This window comes from Seriola aureovittata, chromosome 22 (genome assembly GCF_021018895.1).
Source record: "Seriola aureovittata isolate HTS-2021-v1 ecotype China chromosome 22, ASM2101889v1, whole genome shotgun sequence".
Lineage (NCBI taxonomy): Eukaryota > Metazoa > Chordata > Actinopteri > Carangiformes > Carangidae > Seriola > Seriola aureovittata.
The window spans coordinates 9,450,498-9,469,114 of record NC_079385.1 but is presented as its reverse complement, the minus strand read 5'-3'; the positions used below and the strand labels follow the sequence as shown (position 1 = coordinate 9,469,114).

The following is an 18,617-nucleotide window of genomic DNA, read 5'->3' as shown; positions in this document are numbered from 1 at the left end:
CTCCATCTGTGCTCACTCTCCTCTATCTGTCTTTCAGAGTCACGTAGCCGCCGGCTCGGGTGAACCAGGTGGGGACGAGTACCACTCCTTGGTGCTGTATCACAACAACAGCCCCCGCTGGGCGGAGCAGATCAAGCTTCCCATCCCTGTCGACATGTTCCGGGGGTCACATGTCCGGTTTGAGTTCCGACACTGCTCCAGTAAGTAGGACTGAGATTGTGGACAACCTTTATTTATCCAGGAAAGGTTAAGTGAACACAATTTTCCAGGCTTTCACACAGTTTCACGTACTAGCTGCCCAGGGTGTGAACACCTTAGGTGCTTTTTTTCTTTTCACTTGATTATCCAGGGGAGTGAGAGGGTAAAGATGTGCTGTTGTGGAGGGAGAAAATGCACAATAAGCCTTCACTTTTCCACCCACTTCAACCTGCCAACCATCCAGCCTCAAGCCCCAAGGCTGCTGCTACCCCCAAACAGAAAATGTCCCAGTGTACAAGTGTGCGCTTTTAGTATTTTCATAATGAGACTGTTTGTCCAACTTCTCACCTCCTAATGATACAAAGCTTTAATTATGACCAAAATATTGCTCTCAGTCTCTCCCACCCTCTTTCTGGGCTACGGGGAGAAGGCCAAATCTCTTCTCTCATAACAAGCTGATATTATTATGCCAAGCTGGGAGGCTGGGAGGCACCAAACTGAGGAGACCATATTACACTTACTATTAGGGCTCCCACACTCGGAGACGACCTGCCTCTAGAAATATAATTTGCAGACGCGCTCATTTTCAATTCAAAACAGAAAGCTCATTTTTATTTATATGCTTTAAAATGCAGCCTTGTTGCTGTAGTTATTATGCAGCAGCGGTAATTGTTAATTTGTTTGCGAGGAGTCCAGTGTTGTTCCTAAATGATGCTAAAGGGACCTGTCAGTGTCAGCAGTGCAATACTTTGTTTTATTATAGCTAATTGTTGGTAGATGTCTTCTGTGATATTTTAAACTGATGAAATCATTTGCAGTAGTCAGCCAACTTTACTGTTACTGCTGTCAGAGGAGCTGGACCTGATTTTTGTTTTTCTCTTAGTAGACATGTTAAAAACATGAAGTCTGCCCACGTTTACAATTTAAAACCCTTAATTCCTAACAAGCCCCCAAACTATTACATTGCACTATATAATAGCATAGTGTCTTTGGTAGAGTGGTTTCAGAATGTTAACATCCATCAATCTCTACCTGGTCTGCCATGCTCAGCTAAACCTGGGTTTCACACAGTACCACTTAATCTTTCTTAATCTCCTAGTGCCAAAGTGTGTGAAGGCTTATAGATTCGGAAAACCTCCACAAAGGCAACCAGACACGACAAAAAGCAAAAGTGTACAGTTTTGTGAGAAATAACTTCCCTGGTACAAAAGCTTAATCACGGCAAAGGAAGACAGAAATAAAATGGCAGTGGTGTGGAGTACCAATTTCTAAGTTTAATACAGTACAAACTTGTGCTTCTCCCGGGAAAATCGACACACACACAGACACACAGAGACACACATAAACAGAAGACTGGTAGACGCCGGCTAAATTAATCAGCGGTGCTGCAATGAAAGGAAATAGAAACCTTCCTAGCACCACGCTTCTCACTTCCCGCTGTGTGCACATTAGCACTAAAACAGCAGAGAAATCAGATTACATGTGTTCATAATGCAAATTATGCCCAGAGCTTTCAGAAAGCTACTTAAAAACACAGCAGCAGTGGTAATCAGACCCTCCTAGAGTACCTTTAACAACATCTACAAAAAATATGTTTTGCCTTGTATTTGTCAGTGGTTGAGGTTGCATAGACGTACACTCAGGCAGGGATTCAGTACACCCTGACAATTAAATGGTGTGTCTACAGGTTCAATAGACTTCAGACTTCCGAAGTTAAAGGTATCCTGTAGAGTTTTCTTGCTAACACATTTCGCATTCAGTGTTTCTCATAAAAATGCATTGGCCACCTCAAACACTCACGAAGTTGCTTTGAATAATTTCAACCCTTCTTCCCTGGATTTTGCTGGTTGATTTTGCTGAAATCAATAGCAGTAATATTCTTCTCGTCACCCATGCCCTTTTCTGTGTGTGCATGCAAGTAGAGCACAAAATACAACAAAACTAGGACCCAATCTTTAATGCATTGCTCCATAGCACCACTAACACACAAAAGTACCTTTAAATTCCAACCTGATGAGGTCAGCAGTACTTATGGTTAAAGATAGGAACCTACATTTAGAGATGATTTACAGATAGTTCCACTCTTTACTAATTTTAAACTGCATGATGAGAAAAGCAGAACTGGTACCATTATATTAGCTTTTGTGTTATGTTTGTTTTCTTGCAGCCTGTGCTTGTGTATTTTGGACTCAGTGCCATGTCCATGTGTTGTTGTTTGACAGCTAAAGACAAGGGAGAGAAGAAACTGTTTGGCTACTCCTTTGTTCCTCTGATGCAGGAGGATGGCAGGACTCTGCCAGATGGCACCCATGAGCTCATTATCCATAAGGTAAGGCCTGCATACCCTCTCTGCCGAGACTTAGACTGAGCCACATGGAATCGAATTGACTGTGTCTTCTACAGGGCACGCACGTACACTGCTTTGAGAGCGCACTGCAGAAATGGTCATCTGGATATGTAAAGCCATCCAAGATTGAGAATGAGATAATGTCACTGTTTTGATGCATTTTCACTCATGTAACAAAAAGTGTCTTGGTCTCAACAACGTGGGGATGAGCTGCTTTTTTTAATCAGAATTCAAGCTATTTGACCTTTATCATTGTGCTTTCCTGTCCACTTAACCCCTTCTATTACCTATTTAACACCATATTAACAGCCAAAGTGCAATTTGAATTTCCCCAATTAGAGAGAACAGAGATCCATTATCATCCGGTCAGTTGGTTAATTGCAGCTTGTAGATTCTCGTCAGTGAACCCACTCACTGTTTTGTGTCACACTGTATATTATTATGGGAATAATTTGCTCTAAATGGCAAAATCCTGTCATTCTGTTGTCACACTGTTTGGTGCCAGCTCACATCACTCCATTACAGCCTGGCGGGCCAATGACTGATGTCCACTTATGCAACATTTTCAAGCTGCGAGGTTGAATTTAACTGCAAGTCAGTGTTGATGTATGTCTGTTTGCTTGTGCTGGTGTGAGAAACAGTTGTTACTCAACTGGCTGTATGCACATTTCCTTTGAGGCAAAGCTGACGGATGTTGTTGCAGACCTCCTGTGCAAGTCTCTATCTCTGTATTTAGCCTGGCCTTTATGTCCATTTTCTGCATTTTATAGACACTAACAGACTCACTGTCATCTTTTCACACATTTTGGGTTTGACACATCAAAAGACTAAAGCAAATAAAACTGCCTGCATCCCTAGTTAAAAGCTTCTGCAAGACCGTCTTGGGTGTAATTGAGAATAATTGCAGACTACATGCTTGTCCTCAGCTGCAGGCAAAGGGTGTGTGCATAAACCTGAGGCTTTGCGGAGGACGGAAAAGCATGGAGCGCCTTCATACATTTCATTGGCAGCGAGGCAGAACAGTGACCAGAAGTCGGATTATTTATCCTTCTGTTAACTACAGCTACTACTTTCTTTGAGCTGTCTTTAAAAACAAAGCCTCCACTTTTCATTGTCCTCTGTTCTCTTGTATTGCCACCAGATTTAGTCTTACAAAACCCTCCTAACCTGAGCCTGCCAGTTTTAAAGGAAAACTCTGGTATCCTGGTGTGTTCCCACCGTTTAGGGGGGGGGGGGGCATTCTAATGCCAGATGGAAGTTGCTGAAAAGCTCAATGAAACTGGCATGGCCTAGTTTCTCCTCAGACCCAAAATAGACACAGAAGAATCATTCCAAACTGTGTGGTAGCTTTGGAGCTCAAACGGCCTCAGCTGTGCATTAAGGCTGCACATTAAATCCCAAAAGTCTCATCATTAACTTCTGCAGCGTTATCACCTCGACAGGCTGAACTTTTAAACCTGAACCTTAAACTAAGTTTTAATCCTGTTGTGTTGTGTTGATTCATGGCTTTACATGTTTCAGTCACCATTGATATACAGCCTCCAACCCTGTGATATAATATATGACATTTGTGGAAATCACCCACATTTGAGCAAGTGTAATATTGATAAATTGGCATTAAAACAGTGATTGCAGCATTACTTTAGCACTTTCCTATTAACCCACTGTGCCAGTTTTTTAAAAATGTGTTGCTTATCCTTTTCCTGTTTCTTTCCAGTGTGAGGAGAACACCAGCTTGGCAGACTGTTCGCGCTACCTGAAGCTGCCGTTCTCTAAGCCCAGCCTCCCGTCCAACAACCAGACGCTGAAAGGCACCAAGGAGTCTTTCTGGATCACCAGCTTCCTCTGCTCCACCAAGCTCACACAGAACGGTAAACTAGACTCAGGGATTGACATTTTGGCCACTCGCCCGGTGAGGTGTGTTTGGCTGCGGTGCTCGAACTGTTTGTCACATTTTTAATTGGAGTTAGCCTTTGCGATGCTTTCTAGTGCTGTGTCGTCCTCTGCATCTGTAGAGTTCGGCAAGTAGGGAATAGAAGTATTTCTGCCAAAGACGGTGATCATCACTTCGCAAAAGGCAAAGAAAGTGGTAAAACACCATATGTTGAAGGAAAAAAGAAAAAGAAAAAAAACACAGAGGAAGAGACAGGTTCTGAGGAAGTGAGAAAGTGGTATTTCCAACCCATGAGAGTGTGTGAATAAACCTGTGAATATGCAGGGTGGTAGAAATAGCCTCCAGTTTGCAGATCTCACTAATGAACTAACAAAACATTGTGTTTTCAGAAATGCGCTTACAAATATTCTTGTAGTCTTTTTTTTTTCTTAGCTGGCCTCATTCATGGTGAAAAAAATTTCATTAGCCAACGATGAATGTAAAGTGAAATATAGCGAACATTAGAGGAGACATTTGTTTTTCTCTACTGGGTCACTGATGCATCCCAAACTTCACCAGAGTGTCAATATTTTACCAGACTACAGTATGTCTGTGAGGGATGAATTGTTTTTTACTTCATTAAGTAGCTGGTAGAATATATAACCATAAAAGCTACAGGCACAATTTATTAACAGGCTGTTAATTTCTTGAATACATTAGATTTTTTTTTTTTTTTGTGAATTGTTTATAGAGGTATTGCTTGAGTTTTTGTTGAAAAAAAAAAAAAACATTTGACAGATTGGTACAAACAAACGCACAAACACATGCACACACAGACACAAATTCACACGTGAAGTTGCAAAAAGACACGCTTCAGGTTGAATAGAATCTGAGGAGACAGCTAAAAGACTTTCTTCTCCAGGGCTTATGTTTTATTCATGTATATGTCTGGGGACTCTGGCTCAGGAAAATGACTTTTTATCTCCTTTATCCCGCTGCACTTGAAAATGTCATCATTTGTTTGGATTCGGTGGAGTTTTTGGGCTATAATTGAAGGGTGTGGCGATGCTGTGTGTTCTGAGGTGCATATTGCTCTCATAATCCTGCTTTTCTTTACAAACAAACGAGATGTGTCTTTACGTCTTCTGTCGGTCACTTCCTGCTTTTTGTATCTCCTACGCTTATCCCTGTGTCGCACTCTCTTTGTCTTCCTCCAGGTGATATGCTGGACCTGTTGAAGTGGAGAGCCCACCCCGAAAGGATCAACGACAGCCTCACTAAGCTGAAGGAGATCGATGGCTCGGAGATTGTCAAAGTAGGACCACACTCAGCTTTGGATTGCTCTTGCTATCCTGGCATTCATAGTATTGATTGTTTCTGGTTTGATTTCAGTCCACACGTTTTTGATTTCATGTCGACAGGCTGAGGATATTCAAAAACTGAAACCTTGAAAAGTTAATTTGATACATCAGCTCTGTGCCAGTTTGTACAAAATCCCTTTTGTCCTTCTGCCTTCACCAGTTTCTGCAGGACACCCTGGACACTCTTTTTGGTATTCTGGATGAAAGCTCTCAGAGATATGGGCTGAAGGTGTTCGATTCACTGGTGAGTACGTGGTCCTAATGGTCTGCTCATATCCATGCATCGTTGTGTATTTTCTGTTTCCTATTTTTGTCGTGTGTCAAGCGCAATCTCAAATTGTTTGAGTCAAATGCGGAAAAAACAGAAACACAAACTAACCGTTGGTGAAAGATCTGGTGATGTAACGCTTCAGAGCTCGCTGAACCAATCTCACCCCGGTCATGCTGCACTGCGCTGATAGAGCGAGGCCGGGAATCGATCTCTCTCCCCCTCTCTCTCTTTCTGTCTGCCTCTGTGTGTGTCTCTCTCCTGCTCGCCCCATCAGTCTGACACTGAAACATGAACACACTTTCTCCGCTCGGCGTGGCGTTATCAATGGTGAAAAGGTCGAGCGAGCCGGTGCACTCATCAAGTTTCCTTTTTGTGGTTTTGAGATCAATCCAACAAGTCTGACAAGTGGACTTATCTTCTGTGGTTCGGATAAATTCAGTGCAACAAACCTATACACGAGGGAAACATGGAGTCATATGTGCAACCACTTTTTACCTTGGTTATTATCGTTATATTCTTATAAATCTGTATTTTCAAATATCAAAATTTTTCAATACTTTTCCTCTTATCTTTTATATTTGATATATTTTATCTCTTTTTTCTGTTGGCCATGAAATCAAAGTAAACAGATTGGTTGTGTTGCACAATGATGTGTGTCTTTAGAGTGCAATTTGACAACATTTTACTTCCTCGCCATAGATTTCCTGTTAGAGATTTATTTCAAGGTGAAGATTCATATAATAATAACTATCTGAAAAATATCGCTATTTTTTTTATTTTATTTTATTCTCCATTAAATCTCATCTGAATCTTACACTAGCTCAGGTTAGTTGAACCTGTGTAGCTCAACATTGTTCAAACACACAGAACTTTATTTGAATTGGTAGTGGAGATCCTGAAGTTGTCAAAGAATCAAATACGTTCAGGAAATGTATCCATCTGTTGAAATGGTGTTGTCATAAGATTCTTAAGGGGAAAAACTGTATTTAATGGGGTTAAAAAGGGTCACACAGACAGTAGTGTTCTCTATTTGTTATAATATGTCTTTGTTTATGTCTAGGTCCATATAATCAACCTTCTCCAGGACAGCAAATTCCAGCACTTCAAACCAGTCATGGACACCTACATCGAGAGCCACTTTGCCGGAGCTTTGTCCTACAGGTGTGTGACGATGATATTTCAGCCTTCACTTCTGCAAATGTGGCTGTTCAAGGCTCAGGCAGCGCCTTGAGCGCACAACGTTGCAGCCTAAATTGTATTGTAATGAAGTGTCAGATCAGAGGCAGTCATAGAGGCCAGCCTGCGTCAGTGCTGAGAGGCAGATCTGCTCAGCTCTGGGCTTTGATTTTAGTCACAATGTAAGTGTGAATGAAATGGTTATGGCGCCACCTGGCGGATGAAAAGTGAACTATGAAATTGTGCTGTTTTTTTTTTTTTTAAACTCCTCCTTTCTCCTCTCGTCTAGCACACGCATACACACACATACACACAAATTCACCACCTGCTGTTCTCACCGGCTGTCTTCTTCACACTCTCTGTACCTGCAAAGATACCGTGCTGGTGCTGTCTCTTTTTTCTTCTCCTACTGTACTTGTGCACACTGAGGATGCTGCTGCCACATCCATCTGCTTTCAACTCTCTTACCTGTGATATTGTTTCATTAAAAGTGTCACACCTTAATTGTAACTATCTCAAGTTCTTATCAGGGAACAAAGACGTCATCTTGTCCTGATTAGAATGAGAAGACATTGGCTCTGTCACCAGCTCACTGCTGAATGAAAAGGATGCCCCTCGACTAGATTTAAAGAGTTTCCTTTTAAAAATGCAATAAGGGATTTTTATTGGATTTGCTAGTCATCCTATGATCATTACTCCCAATTATAACATTTAAATCATCTATACTTGAAATATTGGCAAATGAGTGGCAGAGTTTTCTCAGAAATGGATCGAGACAGTGTTTGATGGAAAGTATTTCATTTTAAAATGCTGCATTGCCTCATCTATATTTGCCAAATCCAGTGGGAGCGACTATGTGTGATGTTGTTAGAGCCAAATGGTGATAGTGTGTGTGTGTATATGTGCGTCTCCTCTAGGGACCTGATCAAAGTGCTGAAGTGGTACGTGGACCGCATTGTTGACGCAGAGCATCAGGATCACATACAGCAGGTGCTCAAGGTGAGGCACTGGGTATCACACGTGTGCACACACAAAGGATACGCACACAAAGGCAGACGGAGCGATATTTTCATACCACACACTCCCACATGCGGCTGTCTGTATAGACACACAATCACGTGATGTACACACACGCACACCACTACACCATCAAAACAGATGCATCCAGAAATACAAGCAAACAAACGTGCTGCCTCTCTCAGCCGTCCCTGCTAATCAGCAGCGAGTGTGTCACGCCACCATTCATTACTCCCCTCCTCTGTCTATTATGCTGCATGCAATTTTAATCAGCAGAAATGCAGTGCCTCTGGTGTTGGGAATCCATATCACATTATTCAAATGACTCATGCAGATGCGCCATCAGAGAAACACATGAGGCTTCTGTATTGCAGTTTCCCATTTATCATTAACGGAACAGATTCTGCAGCAGAAGTAAATGTTCCTATGTCACGTAGTAAATAATAAATAACTGATGCACAGCAAGTGTTGTGTAGAATGTCTTTTATTAGACTTTTTTGAACACCTTCTTTGACAAGTTCAGTTTTGAACCAACATGTGAATCTTTATATAATTTAGTTAAATGATCTTGATCATTGTTTTGTTAAAAAGTGGTTATTTTACCTTTTTTAATAAAAAAAAAAAAAAAAACTAGGGCTACAAATACTTATACTATGTATAGTAAATAAAATGTAAGAAAATCATATAAAATGGCCATTACAAGCTCCAATAGCCCAAAATGACATCTTCAGATTATTTATTTTGTCTGAACGCCAAAACAAACGATGACTTGATTATCAAAGTTGTTGGCCAAATGTGTGCACCGCTTTTAGCTCTCTGTTAAATTGAGTCATAAAAATTTGGATTGAATACATCAGAGCAAAGTTTAATATCACATAGTTCTTTGACTGTTTTCCCTTGAAGGGAAGTCTGACTTGGCTTTTTAATTTCCCAACAACTGATAAATGATTGTTCCTTCTGTCCTCCAGGCCAGCGAGTACATCTTCAAGTACATTATCCAATCTCGCCGGCTCTTCTCATTGGCCACAGGAGGCCAGAACGAGGAGGAGTTCAGAGTCTGCATCCACGAGCTCTTCATGTCCATCCGCTTCTTCCTCTCGCAGGAAAACAAAGGCACCAGTCCCGTCGCACAAACGCAGGTATGTGTGTCTGTATTTGTGTTTGAAAGCACAAACATGTCTCGGTTCCTCTGTGCTTTTATGCATCTCTGCGTGTCTGTGTGCCTGTTGGCACATTCGCACCACATTATGTTTTCATTCTGGAGGACTCCTGTTAATGTAGTTGTGATAGGTGAGAAATTGGCTGTAATTGAATTTCATGCTACCAGAGGGTCTGGAGTCGGAATAGGAATTACTGTGGCAGCTTCTCCTTTTTCCGGTGGGAGGTGTGCACAGCAGGGCAGCCGCCTTCACTGATTTCAAACGAGACCTAAACAAACAAGCTGAAGATGCCAAAGATAATCCTAATTACACACCAGGAACAGCTGCTTGTGTGGTTGTTTGTGGTGTCTTATTTTTATTTTTTTAAACCACTTGAGAGAAATTCCTGTATTTTTGTCTCTACATTACCTGTGTGTGTCTCTGAGTCTGTTTGTGTTGTGCTGTATCTCATTATCTTCTCCTTTTCCATCTCTCTGTTTTGCCTATTTGTCCATCTCTTCTTCCTCATCCCTTTCCTTGTTTGACTCTTCTGTATTTTCATTGGTCTCTTTTTCTTTAATCAATTAGAAACATGCAATCTTAAAAGGTATAGTGTGTGTGTGTGTGTGTGTGTGTGTGTGTGTGTGTGTGTGTGTGTGTGTGTGTGTGTGTGTGTGTGTGTGTGTGTGTGTGTGTGTGTGTGTGTGTGTGTGTGTGTGTGTATGAAATCACCTAAGCTTGACAGGAATTTCTGTCCTGTATTTCCTTGATGTTCGCCTCCCCCATGTGAACCTTGTTTTGCCCTACAATTAAAGAAAAATAGTTCTCACCAGGTTTATTACCCCGTCAGGTTTTCTTTTCACACCTCATTTGAACAATTATAACAAAGTCCTCAAGAGACTAACAGAAAGAGTTGAGCTATTAAAACCAGCAGTCTTGTTTGAAGCCCTCCAGTCACTTCTCAGTGACTTCGTAATAATTTCACCTCACTTTGAAGCTATGAGAATGAGATTATTAGTGTTACATTAGCTACTTCAATGGTGCCCTCTCCATGCGGTCTGTAAAGCTCCGTGTCATCCCTCCACTGACTTCTGATCTCGACTAATCTGTATTCTCGACACAACAATAGCTGTGGGAGGACGTGGGTCAGGCTAATGCTAATCCCAGTTAATCTGCGACATGTGGCACACACTGGTCAAAACACACAAGTAAATACACATAAACAGCAAAGCCATGTACGCATAATTTGACACACACATATATATATATATATATATATATATATATATCATAATGTCAGGTGTGTTGTAGTTTACATCACAGGATGACCTAATATCTGATGTGTTGAGCAATGAGGATGATGTTCTCCCGTCAATACTAGAGACTGTGTGTTGCCAGACCACTCCCTGAATATTATTTAATTTATAATTTGAATGTCAATAAGAATTTCTGCACAGATTGCATTTTACTTGGGGAACAACCGGTCCCCATGAACAATAAACACAGGAGTTCTCAGACTTCTCTGTTTTTCACTTCCAAATACACCACGTATCAGATCAATTAGAGAGTTTACTTTTTCTTCTCCATTAAATTCTTTTCAATACATTTTTATTTTTGATTGAGGGAGCTTGAAACGGTTATTGATAAGTCACGTAAGTAGAACATATTTAAAGGAGATATTTGTAAATTTTACAATTGCTACATAGCTAACGTTAGCATTAACAGCTGTTTACTTACCAGTCTAGAAGATATGTTGTGAGTTCAGCATCAAACTTCATTCCTTTACTCGCTTGTCTGGAGAGCTGTCTCCAGAGGTGGAAAGCTACACCAATGTAACTCTTGTCTCTATCACGTCTTTTCTTCTACTGAAGTTATTGTGCTAACCAGCTAGCCCCACCCTGTTACGTCACTGTCTGATAGCGACTCACTGCAGCATCCAATCTGGCCTGAAGACGTAGTGCTGCTCAGAGGGCGTATTATAACCTCTATAGCCGGATCTCTTGTCAAGCGACAGTCACCATGAATTCTGTCTAGGGGCCCTGTCTGTCAGTCTAGACCCCACAACAGTTGAGAAACTCTCAGAATTGGCAATTTCCATCAGGAGCCTTTAAAAAGTAGCAGCGCTATAAAACTCCTTGTTACTCCATTTAAACCAACCTTTAGTCAAAAACAGCTTCTATCCTCGAAAAATGAGAGTAGGTAAATAAAAAATGAGATTTTAGATTTTACTAAAATTCATTTTTCAGTGGTGTAGCGAGAATCTGACAGAACTTGACAGGAAGAAAGAGCATCAGACAGAGAGCTACAAACAGCGACAGACAGCAGTCCCACTGGAGCAGTCCTTTAGTTTAATCCATAAAATCCCTGACTTTCTATGGGTTCCAACCAAATCCAGTCCGGGGCCAGCGATTCATAGCATAATAGTAAAAATTTACTTTTGTTTTCCCAACATCTGTGCTCATATATTTAAATATACATATAATACATATATTTGACAATATGAAGGTACAGAACACCATTTGTTATTACTGAGCTTTGCCCAGGACCTCCACATCACCATGAGAACGAGGTTCCTTTATAGTGTATAGTGTAGTAAAATATGATGCTGATTTAGTGGAGAATGTATTGAAATTACTGGATTTATATGGTGCTTGACCATATAAATCCTTCATTCATACTGTGGAATGCCCTGTTTAGCATAATTTGCGAGTATCAACAAAGTAGTTCCAGTCTTAGAGGGGAAAAAAAAAGACAATGATAGATTCACTGCGTCTGTTTGATTTAGCGTCCACCTGTTTTAACTTGTGAACCCTCTCTGCCTAGGCGATGTTCCTGCGGACATTTCCAGCAGTTTATGGTGAGCTTTTGAAGATCTTCACTGTGCGGGAGGTGGCTGGCTTCGTCAGGGAGACGCTGGGCAGCCTGCCCACCACTGTCCACACTGACTGCCCCCTGGAGGCTGTCAAACTCCAGTGCATTGCCAAAACTGTGGAAAGCCAGCTTTACATTAACCCAGGTAAAGACGTGCTGACACGTACAGATGCACAGTTTATGTACACTTTCATATGCACACATAACTGAGGCTTGTGAACACACTGAAAGCCCAACACAGAAAAACGTTTGTGAACAAATATCATCAATATAAAAAGGCTTGCGTAGAGATTATGAACACAGAGGAAAAATAAACAGCACAGAGGGAAACAAACAGATTTGAACAACTAGATTCATCCACAAAATACAGACAATGATCAGTGATACTTTGTATGTTTGTCTTGTAGCTTGTACACACAGGCTGTTTATCCACATTATACTGTACGGATGTGCACTCCTGCAGTACACTCATTGGAGAACACACCTTGGCTAATTGTTACCCTACAGTGCACATAACTCCATGTCATTAAATTGTGCTTAATAAAGACTGTGCACTGAGACAAATTACTGTGTCTGTTTTATTTCCAGCCTTCTCCCAAAGGCTACATGTAACAAGATAAACATCCCTCATGCAAATCACATTCATTTCACACAAAGAATTACGTTTAGTTACATTTAATTACATTTAAGAAACACAGGGTGCTCATGAAAGCAAAACAACACATGGCATTACAAAAAACGAATGCAAATTTTCTAAATTTTTTTCATTTTCATTTTACCTTTTGGTGTTTTTCTATACACCAGTATGTCTTTGATGCCTGACAGCCCACTGTGCGTGTGCGTGTGTGTGTGTGTGTGTGTGTTGTAGAATCACGGTGCATCCTGTTGCCAGTGGTGCTCCGTGTCCTCCAGGCCCACATGCAGGAGCAGAGGGACCTGGTCATGTGCGCCCGCATCCTCACCAGCATGCTGTCCCTCATCAAGAAGGAGGAGACTGGCACAGCAGTGAGTATTACAGCAACAAGCGGCTGCCGCTATACCAGCCTGCCTCGGCCTCGAAAGAGTAGTTTGACATTTTGGGAAATTCACATATTCACCTTCTTGCCAAGAGTTGGATGAGAGGATAAAGAATAATCTACTGCTAGGAGCCAGTTAGCTTAGCTTTGCACAAAGATGAGAAACAGTGTCAATAATAACAAAATCCCTGTTCCAACACCTCCTAAAGCTCAGTAAGCTCAAGTAACTTGTATATCCTGAGCGTCCAGAAATGACTTCTCATTTGACTCTTGGAAAGAAAAGGATTTGTTTTTACCAAAAAGTTGATCTGTGCCTTTAAGCTCTAGGAGTAGAACTCAGCTTCAACAAATTGATCTCCCACTTCATTCTTAATGACATGACCATGTGACAGTATGTGAATTCTTGGTTTCACTAGAGATTTGCCGTCATAATGACTAGAAAAAAACTTTAAAGCGAGTCAAAGCTTGAAGAATTAGTCTTAGAGCAATTTCCTCGCCAATACTTTGCAACAGCAGATTGTTTTGTTGTGTGTATATGGTCAATTAGTCTTGGTAACAGGGACATTGGCAGCCGTGCAGTCCAGTAATGAGAACCATCAATTTAGTAATGGGCATTGTCGGAGTGGCAGTCACTTCGAACTACTGTGCGTGTATGTGTTTGTCTGATTTTTGTGTGTGTGTGTGTGTGTGTGTGTAGCAGCTCAGGTTGCCTGGTTTGCACTATTCTCTGCCAGAGGGGCAGCTAGTGGTACAGGCATCCAGCAGGACACAAGCACGCAGACAATACACACACACACACACACACACACACACACACAGTGGCACCACATCTAAAGGGAAGTGACAGCAGTGGCAGCCAATGTGCCAGTCTGAAGCTCCTTCTCATTATCGCTCTGTCCAAGACCTGCCTGTCTTGTCAGGGGTAGAGACTAGAGGGAGATGCGCACATACAATCACACTTACACACACACAAACTCTCTCTCTCACACACACACACACACCAGTTTATCCTCCACTCTATTTGAGATGCTTTTAATCTTTAACTGTCTCTTACCCTTTGTATTCTACTTCCTTTTATTCTTTTCCATTCTCCCCTTTTAATGTGAATATTATAGTTCGAAAATCTTGCACTTAGCCTTGAAACTTCTTATAAGTGTCCACACTCACTACTTCAACACTCATTAAAACTGCATTGAAGGTAAGATTATAGGGTGACAGGAGCAGAGTTTGGCTCAGAGGCAGAATGACGTCAGCCGTCGATCATGGTTCAAGGTTGTGCTGCCAGAAAAATGCAAGTGGAATGCTAATTAGTCGAGATAGCTTTCAGGAAGCATTCGTGTAACTTTAGGAAAGAAATGAAGGAATGTGTCGTGTGAATGTCAAGGATCGCCCTGACATGTGAGTGTCACATTTTGGCAAAATCTCTCTTTTCCTCTGTATATGTGAATACGCTGTGAAGGTGAAGTGTGTGTGTGTGTGTGTGTTTTCTCCGTCCTGTAGGAGCCTGTAGTGTCGGAGGAGGTGGAGCTAATTGTGGAGAGCCTGCTGGGAGTTCTACTGAGGACCATCTTGGAAATTAGCAACCGGCCCCAGTCTGCTGGCACTGCCATGAGACTACAGTTCCAGGATGTCACTGTATGTGTGTGCGAGTAATTATAGATTTTTAAATTGGGTTGCTGCTGTGGCGACTATAATTCCACAAACATTATTAACATTAATTGCAATAATTAAGATTTACCAAACAACACAGCATGAAAGGGGAATGGTGAAGTGGATAATGATGACAACATCATCATCATTGTGGGATGATGGAGACTGGAGGAAGGGTGGAGGGTCGCTTGTAATCGAGTTCTACATCTCTTACTGGTTGCCAGTAGAGGCTAATAAAGGGCATTCTCTTAATTTGATAAAACAAGTTCTTTTCCATTTCCTGTAGTAACTGATACACAGGACCATCCTATGCATAAGCATCACATGTGTCTTTTCCAAACTTTTTCTAATTTCTAATCCACGTGAAAGGAAAGGAAAAGAGGCTTGATAATTATTCTGATCCCCCTGCAGTGAATACCATACTATATATCATAACCTAATTACAGTTTTATTACAAATAGACTGCTCTCTGCTTAAATGTTTTGAACCATAATAATACATGGACCCATACATAACTTAACATGATTACAAATTCCATTTGCATCTTAGTAGCAGTATTTCTAGGTTTAGGACAACTGTTTTAATCGTGTAGATTATGGCTTTTTTTTTTTTCATAGCATTAATGATAATGACCTTACAAACTTTCCCTTTTCGTGTGTGTGTGCGTGCGTGCATGCGTGCGTGCGTGCGTGCGTGCGTGGGTGCGTGGATGCGTGTGTGTGTGTGTGTTGTTCTACCAGGGAGAGTTTGTGGCGTGTTTGTTGGCACTCCTGCGACAGATGAACGACAGACACTACCAGCAGCTGCTGCAGGCCTTCAGCAGCAAAGACGACCTGAGGGTAAGATCGCCGCATCCAACTCTCTCTCTCTCTCTCTCCCTCGAAATCTATCTGTGGCAACACTCTCACACTCTCCCCATGTGTCTGTGTGTGAATCTGACCTAAAAGAAAGACTACGGATAGATGGAGAATGCCAATAATGTGGCCTCTATGTCACGTCTGATCACAGACACAGCGGTATGTTAAAAGCTAATTGTGATAATTAATTTTATCCCAGTGGGATCTGATAACACTGGATATGTTGTAGCTGACATCCTTTGCTATGTGGATAAAGCAGAGTGGTACTAATTTGTCGGAGTTCATTTAAGCATCTGTTGGCCAATTGCAATGCAAGATCAGAGGTAAGCTTACACTGACACCATTTTTCAGATACTTCTCTTTCTGCCAACATTACTATACATGTCATTACTTGGTCTGAGCCAGGTCTTCAGTGTTTACAGTCTGTGCCCATACATATATAAGTATATGTTTTTCCATATTAGTATTGAGTAATGAGTGAAGGAAGAATTTCCATATCTATGTTTTTTTGTATTTTATTGTCTTGTTTATTTGTGTGTGCAACATCTCTATTTTTATTGTTTCTCTTCCTACTTCACTCTTTGAGTTTGCTCTCTCTCTCTGCTTCTCTGTCTCTCTTTCTCATCCACTTTCAGTTTTCAAAAACTCTCCACCTTCAATGTGACTCGCTTAAAGCACTAGACACACGCGTGCACATATGTTTGTATGTTGTATGCGTAGACTTATGTGTCTGCATGCTAACCAGTGCACATTCACAAATGTGCACAGGGTACATGAAGAAGAGCAGAGAGACAGGAACACAGAAGAAGAGACAGAGAAAGTAAATGAGGTCACAAGTCCCTCCAGTGAGAAATATCAATTGGCTGAATGTCAGAAACAATAGAAAGGTAATGTGCTCCTGTTAGCTTGAGAGCACTTATTCAAGAAGGACAATTTTCATTGTTTAATTTTAGTAATTTTAACACAACTGTCCAAAGTAAGTGTCTGGACTGATTGACACTGGGCTTGTAAAGTGCTCATAGAAACAGAGTTTCTCCTTGTAATGTTCTGTTTAGCTCTTTACAGTCTCATTCTATCATAATTTGACTCTTAAATGTGAATATGAGAACATTGTGGTTTAGTCACATGACACAGTGTAGTTATGAAGTTCACTGCAACACATTACGTCTGACAATGAGCTAAGTATTTGTATATTCAGTAAGTGTAATTTTAATGATCGACTGTACTAGAAAAAATAGAATAAAAATGATACATTTGATCTCCTTTGTGTGGTTAAATTAAATGTGTGGTTAAATTGAAACTGATCTAGACTGAGAGACAATGGATTTCATTGTTTCAGTACCACTGAGACACTGATATCATGCAGTTTGTTCATACTAGAGAGATGACTGAGCTAAATGTCACTGAAGCTGAGTGTCTGAATAATACATGTAAAATTTATGCAGATGTCCTCTCAAATATTCCCACAGTGGAAATGTAGTGTCCAGAGAATGTACTTGAGTTGTTGCAGGATATTGCACAATAGTATTCTTCTCATGAGTTACAGGTATGCAACACAAAACCTTTCAATGAACAAGTGTCCAGAGTCTAAAAACTTCTGCCCTATTGAGTTTTTTTCATGAAAGGAATAGTGAACAAGGGAGTGACACGCACAGAGCTTGATATTGAATATTTCAGAACCATGGAGAGAGACAGCAGTAAAGACTGTGATTTAAAGTACTGCACAAACTTGACATTTTTGCTTTTGAGTTTCCAGTGACACCATGTCGACTGTGTTTGTTCCAGGACTTCCTACTACAGATCTTCACAGTGTTCAGGATCCTAATCCGACCAGAGATGTTTTCTAAAGACTGGACTGTCATGCGATTGGTCACCAACAAGTAAGATCAAACACATGAAGGAGCACACACAGACACAGATGAGAGAAGGAAGAAAGTAAACAAAAGTTACAACAGGTAGAAGTGGAAATACAGTCAGGGCAATGATAAACAATGTTTTCAGTTAGAATACACAAGGGCTGTTACATGGTATGATTTTTAGACCACAAAGCCATGAGAACACAGATAAGTAAAAGGGATTTTTGATGTGGTGCTGTCATTAAAAATGAGAGTGAATCCAAGGCTAATGTACTGTGCCACTCTGGAGGACACCATCGAATGCGGTGCATAGATAGTGTGATACATAAAGGTCAATGAAAACGCTTGTATCCACACAGTCGTACAGACCTTGGTATTTTGAGTGGAAAGCACCAGTCTGTGGATGATATCACAGATTTAAGTCTTTATAGTCAAATTCAGAAAACTGGAGCTTAATAACTTCAACTCATAACGAAGGAGCTCCTTTTTGTGTTTTTGGTTTTCCCTTGGGGTTTGTATGTGTTTCAGTAATACGGCACTTCAACGCTAATTCACCTCCGCACCATTACTCTTCAAGAGGGCTGTTTGAATAATACGTGAATTGTTCACGGTGATTCATTTTCCTCCAAGGTGACATAATAACCCTCTCCACCTCCTGCACGCTTTCTTTCTCTTGCTCTTTTAGTGTCATCATCACGACTGTCCTCTACCTTTCTGACGCTCTGAGGAAAAACTTCCTCAATGACAAGTTTGACTACAAGGTAGGAGAAATTTAGCAGTCTGCAGATGTGTCTGTCTGTGTGGAGAACTAAACAATGCCACAGTGCTTCAAAACTCCCCGAGTATCAAACGACCTCACTTCTAAAAAACACTCACACACATACTGACACACAGGCAGATACTTATTAGAAATTATTTTTGTACGTCACACTTCACAGATACGCAGACATAAAACAGAGATAACACCATTAGTCAAAAGCTTCGG

General features: G+C 41.0%; 1 protein-coding gene across 3 annotated transcripts in view; it reads left to right on the top strand.

Moving 5' to 3' along the window:
* Positions 1-18,617, top strand: part of dock4b (dedicator of cytokinesis 4b) — a 116,292-nt gene that overhangs the window by 63,534 nt on the left and 34,141 nt on the right. For all 3 annotated transcript variants that reach the window (XM_056367312.1, XM_056367313.1, XM_056367311.1), the window contains exons 15-28: positions 38-200; positions 2,421-2,527; positions 4,263-4,416; positions 5,636-5,733; positions 5,940-6,023; positions 7,111-7,211; positions 8,144-8,225; positions 9,212-9,382; positions 12,206-12,398; positions 13,122-13,258; positions 14,770-14,904; positions 15,660-15,758; positions 17,562-17,656; positions 18,318-18,393. In XM_056367312.1, coding sequence (XP_056223287.1) covers positions 38-200; positions 2,421-2,527; positions 4,263-4,416; positions 5,636-5,733; positions 5,940-6,023; positions 7,111-7,211; positions 8,144-8,225; positions 9,212-9,382; positions 12,206-12,398; positions 13,122-13,258; positions 14,770-14,904; positions 15,660-15,758; positions 17,562-17,656; positions 18,318-18,393 — 1,695 coding nt within the window. The remainder of the gene's footprint in view (positions 1-37; positions 201-2,420; positions 2,528-4,262; positions 4,417-5,635; positions 5,734-5,939; positions 6,024-7,110; positions 7,212-8,143; positions 8,226-9,211; positions 9,383-12,205; positions 12,399-13,121; positions 13,259-14,769; positions 14,905-15,659; positions 15,759-17,561; positions 17,657-18,317; positions 18,394-18,617) is intronic.